General features: G+C 41.1%; 1 protein-coding gene across 1 annotated transcript; it reads left to right on the top strand.

The window, feature by feature from the left end:
• The first annotated feature begins 2,403 nt into the window (after window positions 1–2,403).
• On the top strand, window positions 2,404–10,453 carry anxa4 (annexin A4). Its single transcript, XM_017410433.3, has 13 exons — window positions 2,404–2,558; window positions 3,779–3,828; window positions 4,620–4,707; window positions 5,311–5,405; window positions 6,231–6,344; window positions 6,733–6,823; window positions 7,723–7,802; window positions 8,222–8,278; window positions 8,365–8,458; window positions 8,705–8,800; window positions 9,681–9,739; window positions 9,874–9,996; window positions 10,235–10,453. Exons 2-13 carry the CDS (start codon window positions 3,820–3,822, stop codon window positions 10,289–10,291), a joined length of 963 nt encoding a protein of 320 aa, XP_017265922.1. The 5' UTR covers window positions 2,404–2,558; window positions 3,779–3,819; the 3' UTR covers window positions 10,292–10,453.
• Window positions 10,454–10,657: the final 204 nt, after the last annotated feature.

The following is a 10,657-nucleotide window of genomic DNA, read 5'->3' as shown; positions in this document are numbered from 1 at the left end:
GTCGTACCCAACTCCTGAAAAACAACCCCACGCCACAATCCTCCCTCCACCAAACTTGCAGTCATAAAAATACTGTTCTCCTGGCAGCAGCCAAATCCAGGCTCATCAATCGGATTGACAGACAGAGAAGTGTGATTCGTCCCTCCACAGAACACGTCTCCACTGCTCTAGAGTCCAGTGGTGGTGTGGGTTACACCACAGCATCCGACACTTTTCACTGCACTTGGTGATGGAAGTCTTGGATGCAGCTGCTCTGCCATGAAAACCCATTCCATGAAGCTCTCTACTCGTTGTTCTTCAGCTGATCTGAAGACCACATGAAGTTTGAAGGTCTGTAGATGTTGACTTTGCAGAACGTTGGTGACCTCTGTGCTCTATGAGTCTCAGCATCCACTGAACCAATGCTGTGGTTTTACATGGCTGACCACTTCATGGCCGAGTTGCTGTCGTTTCCAATCCCTTCCACTTTGTTATAACACCACTCCCAGTTGACTGTGGAATATTTAGTAGTGAGGAAACTTCATGACTGGACTTATTGCACAGGTGGCATCCTATCACGGTACCACGCTGGAATTCACTGAGCTCCTGAGACCGACCCGTTCTTTCACAAATAACAAATGTAGAAGCAGTCTGCATGTCTAGCTGCTTGATTTTATACACATGCGGCCTTGGACGTGATTGGAACACCTGAATTCAGTGATTTGGATGAGAGAGTGAATACTTTTGGCAATATAGTGCATATTTCAGATACAAACAATCCCAGAGTTACTAGTCATAAGTTTTGTTTTTGACATTAAGAAAGATAAACTCTTCCAGATTTTTTTTTTTTTTTTTATTTAATCTCCAAAGAACATTTTAACTAATAAAGTGTCATTAAAAAAGTTTGGTATTCAAATCATTACGATTTTAAAAAACAATTTAAAAATCAGTCTTTGGAGTAAAGACTGACAACAATGTAACAAATATCTAAAATTTTATTGAATATAAAATAAAAGCGAGCTTCTCCAGGTATTATTTGTATTTCAGAAAGCAACAATGTTCATTCTTGACAGAAAGAATGTACTTGTAGATGTCTGGAACTGAAAGCCCAATACACAAGAAATGTGACACCATTTGTTCTACTAAGAACAGCATTGGAGATATCTGAAGTGCTGAAATGTGGATAATGAGAAAGCTCTTCTGGAAATATGGAATATTTTTTAAATAGGAACTGCATTAAAAGCTACTTATTGTAAATTACAGAATCAAACACAAAGAAGGTTATACTAAACAATATCAAATGGTGTCGTTTGAATGAGTTTTCTCCAGTAGATTTCCAAATATACTGGTATGAAATTCTAAAATGCAGGTATGCACTCAATGTAAACAAAGCACTTGGCTGAATCCACAACAAACCAAGTGGGAACTTGAGACATGAGACTGACCTACCTTAAGTTGGCCAAAGTCTGCGAAGGTAAACAAATATGGTGGAGTAGGACAAGCATAGAATCAAGGAGAAGATGTTTAGGTGGAAATATATGAGTTAATCTGCTGCTAAACACAACAAAAAAAAGATAAAAATTGAGAAAGACAACTGTGAAATGTAAATATCAAGGATCAAGCAGGGTGGTGGAGCTCCATAAAGACAGGAACACATGCAGCTTACAGTTTCATCTTTTTATCTGCACACTTCTCCATCCCAAATGGCTTTTCCTTAGAAGTCGTCATTGTTGACTTATTTTCAGTCACTTCAGCTTTTTTTATTGGTAAACAAACACACGTTAGCTGGCTGCCGTTCCATTTCTGTTGATTTCAGGAAAAAGTTGTGTGGACTTTGTTTCTTACTTTATGATTGTCTCTCTTTTTTTCATGACATGATAGTGAGTACCTTTAAGGATATCCTTAAATAATAAAACAACCACCTAAACTTGCTAAGGGTTTTTGGATATCTGAGTTTTTCCTAATACAATGTCAGCTGTGAAAATCTTGATTTACTTATATTTATTTATATCTAAAAAAAAACACATCAATTATAGTGATAGGGGAGTTGTTTGATTATATGTTACAACGGCCTGTCATACTAATACACATATTCGTACTGTACAGCGGTTCATTATTCTAATAAAGTGCATTTATTAACATGAAATAACACATCTGAAGATGTGTTTACGGTATAACGTAACTGTTACGGTATTTTTGTATTTGTTTAGGAGAATGATTGAAATGACAGCATGTCCTCAAACAGCCTGCCTTGATGAATACTTTTGACTTCAAAACCAGCAATTTATATTATAATATGTTTAAAGAAAACAGAAAAAACAACAAAAATTATCTAAACAGCAAACGCTGTTGTATTCCATTTGGAACAAATGAGAGCGTCTCCGTTTCGGATTGTGACGAATGTCCCGTGAAAGCAGCAGCGAACCGTTTGCGCGTCGTAACGTGCACGAAGAAGGAGCATCCGAGTGGGTGGGGCTTGGAGAGCGGCTGGCTGACGGTTTAAAGCTCCGTGGTCTCGGTGTGGTTCTGCTACCTGGCTGTCGGGCTTCAGGCTGACTGAGTCGACCTTTTTTTAGCAGGTAAGCCAGCGGCTCGGTTCGTGCTCTGTTCGTGTTCCGCCGACTGTATCCGAATGAACTCCGGACGGGCGGCGGTTTTCTGACCGCAGGGTGTGACCCGCTAACTTTACTCCAAGTTCAACTTCAACTTCTCCAGACTCCGCGCTTCCGTATATCATTAATGTCGCTCATTCATAAAGTTTAACTCGTCTTCTGAGCATTTATATCTCAAATGTATTAGAGTTTGGTACATTTCTCGCACAGCAAAGCCATTAGAAAGGTTATGACTCCATCATGTTTTTTTGTTTTTTTTTAGTTTAAAGACGCAGTTCCTTCTGTTAGTGTTGCTCAATTTCTATGAAATCGCCGACGTTACAGTTTATCTGATTATCTGCTTTGCTAGAAAAAAAACAAAAAACAAAACAAGCTTTGAGCACTGATGCAATCATGATCGAATAAGCTTATTGAAGCAAGACGAAACATTCAGGTTTACATTCTCTACTACTTGTTTACTTCGTGTTAAAAATAGCAGATTTGCATGAATTCAGAGACCCAGAGTGTGCATATTATAATGTACAGGGTGGGAATTTGAATACACAGCAGTGAGCCATGAATAGAGCTGTTTGATTAGGAAATAACATGGGTTCTGTGTGGAGATTTTTTTATATTTTTATGCAGGAGCCCAATAAACTTTGCTGAATGGGGAGCGTAGGAGTCACATGCTTTGTGTTGACACCACAAACCTCCTCTGTGTTTGATTAGTAAATGTGTCAAGAACAGGAGACCTCCTTCTGTTTCTTTAAGTAAACGTGTCATGTATTTGATTACCCCTGGAAAGAAGGTATATCAATACACCAACACCCTGCTGATGTTTAAACAAAAGCCACGCAGCGCCGAACCTTTCCCACGTTACAGTGCCAAGCTAAATGGACTTTAGACGCACATTTAATGGCTTCATCGGCACACGGATGCAGGCCGGAGTGAGTCCCCCGCTGCGTTTCGTTTATGTGGAGTAATCGCAGGTGTGTCTAAACAAACACGGGCTCATGTGGGATTTGCTCCTGAAGAATGCCCTGTGAACAAATGAGAAAACGAACCCCATGCAATATTGATCAAAGGCTAAGAGCGTTACTTAACCTACAGGACAACACTTTACAGCCTCCGAGAATCGCTTCTTCTCACTGTGTTATTAACTAACGCTTCAGGGCGTCTAAGTGTTGTTTGTTGTTGTTCTTTTACAGCTCTCCGGATCTCCTGAGTGGACCTCCAGTCTATTCCTACAATGGCAGCAGTAAGTGTCTCCTGCAGAAACTGACTCCAGCTGTGTGCGATTTTAAAAACAGCCATGTGATCAGCAGCGTTTTGCATGCGTTTGAGTAATTGCCGCGTCGAACACTGGGTAGAAAGTTTTTGTGCATGTAGAGAGATTGCAAAGGGACTGTACGCAGTGGCTTTTGCAACGACAGCATCAGAAACGAGTGACTTTAGGAATGTGTCACCTCAGTTGATTTAATCCTGACTTTTATTTGCCTCCGAGATGCGTCTGTCAGCAGTTTCACCTGCAGAACATGTTGCCTGCAATGCTCCGCGCTGATTCATCCATCCGTCTATCCATTTTCTTTACCCGCTTGATCCCGGACAGGGTCGCGGGGAGCTGGTGCCTATGTCCAGCGTTCACTGGGCGAGAAGCGGGGTATGCCCTGGACAGGCCGCCATTCCATCACGGGGCGCTCTGAGTTCATTTACTCCTTTTTATATAATTGTTTTTATTGCTCTCTTGTGTGAAGTTCTACTGCACCGTTCTGAAACTTTGGGTCTAAATTTTGAAAGTAGAAACTTCAGCTTGTTACTCATGAATGGATGAGTAACACTCTGTAGTTGTGAAATTAGGAGCAATGTCACATTGACGTGCAGTATTACGTGCTTATATGCATTAAAATTGTGAGCCAGTGTGTTTAAAAACTAATACGTTGCTGTGATGTTATTAAAAACCATTTGATTGCAGTGGGACTTGAAGCTCTTTGTCTGTTTTCTATCTTTGTTTTATCGGAGACTGATTGTAAATGTGTGGTTCCTGAGCAGATTGGAAACCGTGGCACCGTGACCGAAGCGGCTGGGTTTAATGCCGACGCCGACGCCCAGAAGCTGAGAGAAGCCATGAAGGGAGCCGGTGAGTGGACGAGCAGCAAATCATCATCTGCTAAAGAGATTTCTGAAAATCTGTACGGAAAGAGAGAGAGAGAGAGGGGGGGAAACGACCTCAAAATAATCAGTTCCTCCCAAGCTCCAGAGGAAAGTTTGAAGAGTTGCTCAGCGCTCATGTTGTCATGGCAGCATTACATTTTTCCGTTTTCTTCACCCGTTCATCCTCGGCGCTTACGCTTCACCCCTCGCACCAGATGCGGAGGCAAAAGTTAATCCTGGTGGTGCTGATCGTGCAGTCGCGCCGCTCCTACATAAGGCTGGCAGGTTTCACGCTCAGCTGATGAACACTCAGACAAATACTTCCACCCTATCAGCATACCGTAGTGAGGAATGTTGACATTGTTAGGGTTTAGTCTAATCAAATCCCCCTGACTCTAGTTTCTGTTTTTTTTGCTCACAAACAACACCGTGGCAGGATTATCTTCAAGGCTGCAGCAGGGATTCCTGCTTTCGTGTCTTACTCAGTCTGGTTAAACCTTTGCTGTTAAGCTGAGTTAAAAGTAAGCGAATAGAAGTACCGTGTTATTCATAACTGATTGTATTATGATGATTTTTTTTTTTTTTACAGGGACGAATGAGGCGGTTATCATCGACGTCCTTGCGCACCGTACTAATGCCCAAAGGCAGCGCATCAAAGAGGCCTACAAACAAACTGTAGGAAAGGTGAGGGGCTTGACTGAGCAAACACAGCCTTTTTGTGAGTGAAAATGGGACTTTTATCTTAGATAAACATAAACGAAGCAGGGGAAGTTGAAAAATGGCGCCTAAACTACCATAAAATAATGAATATCAGCCTTGATGAACAGTGGTGGTGTTATCTCTGAATGTGTGCTCTTTGTCTGTTGTTTCACTGTAGGTGTGGCACAAACATAGTTTAGATAACGTCCAGGTTAACTATTAATCAAAAAGCAGACATAACTTAGAAAGGAGCACTTGTAAAGACAGAGAAGACCCTGTGATCTGTTATAAAGCAGAAGTTTGTCTTCTTAAACAAACATGCCCTGAGCTCACAGAGGAATGTCCCCAGCTGTCCAGTTCTTTGTTTTGCGATTAAAGCGGATCAATATATTAACTGAAAGGGAAGTTTGCAATTTTTTTCGCCGTGTTGACATAATGAGATAACAAATGGCTCACTTCATGGCATCTGGTAAGACGTCAGTAACGTTTTGAGAGGAAGCTGCAGGGATAAAAAAAAGCAAAGTTTGAGTGCAAGCAGAAAGAGTGAGTCACGTTTAAGACGCCCACATGTGGTCAACACAGGCGGCTACTCTGTTCTACGAAATGTTTCCAGAAACCACACCCTCTGGAGGGGTTGGGGGGGCGGGGGGCACGCTGCTGGAGTGAGTAGGTCTGGACACTTTAAGGCATTGCAATTGAGCTTAATGTCAAAAACTATCAGCTTTTCCTGATCATTTTAGTAGAAAACTGGAAATGACTTGTTTTAATTAATGAACCCCCCCACCCCATCTTCCTTTGTCCTCCCTGCAGGATCTGGCTGACGATCTGTCCTCCGAGCTGAGTGGGAACTTCAGGAGCGTCGTCCTGGGTCTGCTGATGTTGGCGCCCGTCTATGACGCCTATGAGCTGAAAACTGCAATGAAGGTCTGACTTCTTTCGTCACTTAGTCTCGTTTTTGTCTTGTTTTTTTTAGCAACTTTCGTTGATAATGAATTTTTTTTTTTCCTCGATGTCCACAAATGTCACCAAAAAATGAAGTCAACCCAACAATAATCAAGTACAATTTACACATAAAACAGCTAACATCCAGAAACCTTAAACAGCTTTGTCCCTTGTAGGGCATGAACAGTTTGAACGGCATTTAAACACACAATAGTCTTTGGTTTGGACAAATAGTAGGTGTCAAGTGTGCCAAAGTGTTGAGAATGAAACTCCCAAAATAAAGTCGTAAAACATAGACGACCTCTGGAGTTACATTTTAAAGCTACTTTTCCTTTTTTTTCCAAGTTATTACACACTGATGTGTTCACAGGGAGCTGGAACCGAAGAGGCCTGCCTCATCGATATTCTGGCCTCAAGGAGCAACGATGAAATAAAAGTCATCAATACGGTCTACAAGAAAGGTAACCGTCTTCTCTAGGAATAGAAATCCTGTCGCCAGGTTACTTTATATCTCTGCGTCCGTTGCTGTCTATGGTCTGTGTATGACACGATACGTGATATTGTGCGGCAGCGACTGAAGCCCCATTATCAGAAGGCAGTGGATGCTTTAAATTATTCATAAAATGAGCTGCCGCTCTCTTTGTGGCAGCTCGTTGTTCTCCTTGTTTTTTGTTTTTCTGTGTTTTGTGAGTGTCCTTTGAAGTGTGTGTGTTAATGGATCTGTATTTATCACACGTTGCATGAATAAATCACAATGTTGTTGCGCTTCATGTCGTCACTTACAGCGCTGTGCAAAAGTCTTGAGTCATCCCTCGGTTCTTTATGCTTCGCTTTCAAGGAGCCAGACTCTCTTGTGAACTTGTTCAGTCGTCTCGATGGATATGTCTTCAGGCTTTCTGAAGGTCTAAGCCACTTTACTATGAGGCCTTAGTCGTGACATCTCGTCTTTCGTCCTCCGCTTGTCCACTTTACTTTTTTTGAAAGGGCATACTGAACAATGTGTTGTTATGGTCGGGCACAAAGACTGGACAGAAAATGAGTGGAAAAAGCAACAAGAGTACAAACAATAACTTTGTAAGACCTTTGGAAAGCCTGCAGAACTAAAGTATGAAGAAGGTTTGGCTGCTTGGAAGAAAACTATAAAGAAAATACGAATGGTCTAAAACTTTTGCACAGCACTGAACATTTTCTGCTAATTTAATGACACATTCATGGGCCAGAAACAAACAAATGAGTCATTTTCTGCCCCAAAATGTCTTTTAAATACTACTGTTACTACTAATAACAACGATGTGGATGATAATAATAATGTATTATGTTCTTTAACATTTAATTGTTATTTTTTCAATTTTCATTGCAGAATATGGGAAGAGCCTGGAGGATGCTGTTTGTGGCGACACATCTGGGATGTTTAAAAGGGTTTTGGTGTCTTTACTCACGGTGGGCAAACATTAAAACACACGTTCTCCTTGTTTCAGCCAGTCCCTTCAGCTGTCTGTTATTACAAGCAGGAGAAAAACATTAGATCAGAGCCTTTTTTTTACACATTAAATACTTCATGTACCATTACTGGCCTCAGCAATCAGTTAAACACTCAGTCTTTTAGAAATCGGTCTTGTTTAGTCTCTGCTTTGTTCCAATGTACCTACAGCAGTCTCAGTTACCGAACTTAGTGATGAATGCTTTCTTTTTTAATCAACTGGGAACAATCATTTTCTTTAACCTCCCCTAAGAGCGCTGTTTTTAATCATTGCCTGTCTGGAGTTTGTCGGAGGAGAAGCTCCAACAATGTAGTGAACATTTTACGAGAGCAGACTAGTTTTCTTTCCTCAAACTGTAGTGTTTTTTTCGGATTGCAGGCCGGGCGGGATGAGGGTAACAATGTGGACGAGGCCCAGGCTTCCCAGGACGCCAAGGTCAAACATTTTCAGCGCAATAAGAACTAAACCTTCCAGTGTGGCTAAGTTTGTGCGTGAAATACGATTTGTTTTTGTGATTGCAGGATATCTTTGAGGCTGGAGAGGCTCGATGGGGCACAGATGAAGTGAAATTCCTCACGGTTTTGTGCGTCAGGAACCGAAACCATCTGCTCCGAGGTATCCTTGTCTAAAAAAGACCTGGAATGGTCCTGCTGTGCTTTGTGTTTGTACAACCAAACCGGCCTCAGAGGGGACTACACTGACCCCTTGTGGCAACTTTAAGCAAACGCTGCCTCTCACTGACTCTCACAATCTCTAAATCAGCGACACAAAAGCTCACAATCATCAGCTTACTTGCCTACATTCTACTGCTCTGTTATTGTTTGTCATATTTAGCACTCATTAAATTGTTTCTTCCTTCAGTGTTCGACGTGTATCAGAAGATTTCTGGGAAAGACATCGAGGACAGCATCAAGAGAGAGATGTCCGGCTGCTTGGAGGACGTCTTCCTGGCCATAGGTCTGTTTCTTCAGTTGGCAATTTGATTGATTTTTATTAGGTTCAAAACGTCCACTTTAGTCGGCTTTTTTTGGAAAATGCGAACAAAATCAGAATCCAGTGAGTTCCAGATGCATTTAGTTTGACGCCTAAATGAAAGAAGAGCGACGACGGTCTAGCGAATGTTAAACTGTGGGCCGAACAAACGTAGCTGTTCCTCCTAACTCTGAATGATGCAGTGACTTCTAAAAATGGATTTCAAACTTCGGTTCCTTAAAACGTCACCTTTAGAGCTGCTTTAATGAGCCGCAAGACAGAAAGAGGTAGAAAAAAATCCACATTTTCAGCTAGTTTCTCTTATTTACACGGGTCAATGAGAGCTGTTTTATTGAAAAAATCTGATTGTTTTTTAATCTAATAAACAAAAGATAATGTGTTGGCTAATCTTCAACCTTTTAATTTTTTTAATTAAAAAAATTCTGCTTTTATTTGCCTTTGTTACAACACTTAATAACAATAAAATAATTGAATTCTTTGCAAATTTCCAACTGATAAGTTATTTTTTTAAACAGTTTAACTTTTCTTTTCTCTCTTGGCCCCTGATAGACTCCGACTCTGTGGGATGTTCTCATTACATGCAGTTATTCTACTACAAATATTTTAACCACATTAGTTCTTAAATTTTGACCATAAAATATGTTTGTGGCAATAAGTTGAAAATGACCTCAAATTAAAAAAATAAAAATCTTCAATTTCAGTATTTGATACATCGTTGTTAATATATCCGAGTACCAGTTAGGTATGAATAAGTAACAGATTGGTAAATACTTCTGTGTGCAAAAGTATTTACTTGTAGTACATGAAAAATGACCATGTGATGATTTATTTTTCTGCCTTGCAGTGAAATGCTTGAGGAACAAGCCGGCGTTTTTTGCTGAACGGTTATACAAGTCCATGAAGGTGAGAGTTTTACGCGTCTATGTTTGCGTTTCGAACTGCGGACGTTTAGGCTGAAAATGCTGAGCTCTGCTTGTGCGTCTTTCTGCTCTGCCGTCACGTTTTTTACCCGGACGGCTTTGTTTGTTCGCCTTCAGGGGCTGGGCACCACCGACAGTGTCCTCATCAGAATAATGGTCTCCAGGGCTGAAATCGACATGTTGGACATTAAGGCTCAGTTCCTGAAGATGTATGGGAAGACCCTGCACTCCTTCATCAAGGTGAGGGTGGACACGAGCCACGCTCAGCTAAAGCCTCGTCGTATATCAGCCGTGATCTAATAACGATAATTGCAATTCTAGTTTTATGTGATGTTTCACCTTTCGACGCAACTGTCTGTCCTTCCCACTCATTCCCATAATGCTTTGATCTGCATAAAACCTTTTTTTTTTAAATCTGTTTGGGATCATAAGCAAATTTGTGTTCTTTGACGTCTCACAGAACGTTCTTTCTTTTCAGGGAGACACATCTGGTGATTACCGCAAGATCCTGCTGGAGCTGTGTGGAGGCGAATAGAAAAAAGGAAAACCATCAGAGCAACAATCAGACATCTCTTAGTTACTTTAACCACATCATGTTTTAGTTTCTTCTGTCCTGTTCTTGTTTTTACTAATGAACACAGTGCCTTGTTTTACAGTTTGTAATACCAATTAAACCAAAGACCACGGACCTTTTACACTTCTGCCTTTTTGTCATTCACCTCACCCTAATTAATGACATTAAAGCTACAGGGGTTTCTCTCACGTCTTAAAACAGAAGATAAATGGCGGCGACCTCCATCTTTCACTCTCCTCGCGGGGCAACACTTTCATCACGGGCGAAATCCATTTGCCTAATTGGTCACAACGGTCCTCATTTGTTGAGTCAGCCTCGATTCTTTTC

The sequence above is a fragment of the Kryptolebias marmoratus genome, linkage group LG14, assembly GCF_001649575.2.
Source record: "Kryptolebias marmoratus isolate JLee-2015 linkage group LG14, ASM164957v2, whole genome shotgun sequence".
NCBI lineage: Eukaryota > Metazoa > Chordata > Actinopteri > Cyprinodontiformes > Rivulidae > Kryptolebias > Kryptolebias marmoratus.
Note: the sequence above shows the minus strand (reverse complement) of the source record. Positions and strands in the feature narration are given on the sequence as shown.

Excerpts from the sequence above, each read along its gene's own strand:
- anxa4 (XM_017410433.3), top strand. Across the intron at positions 6,345-6,732 it reads AGCTGAAAACTGCAATGAAG|GGAGCTGGAACCGAAGAGGC; the intron begins GTCTGACTTCTT and ends ATGTGTTCACAG. Across the intron at positions 9,740-9,873 it reads GGTTATACAAGTCCATGAAG|GGGCTGGGCACCACCGACAG; the intron begins GTGAGAGTTTTA and ends GTTCGCCTTCAG.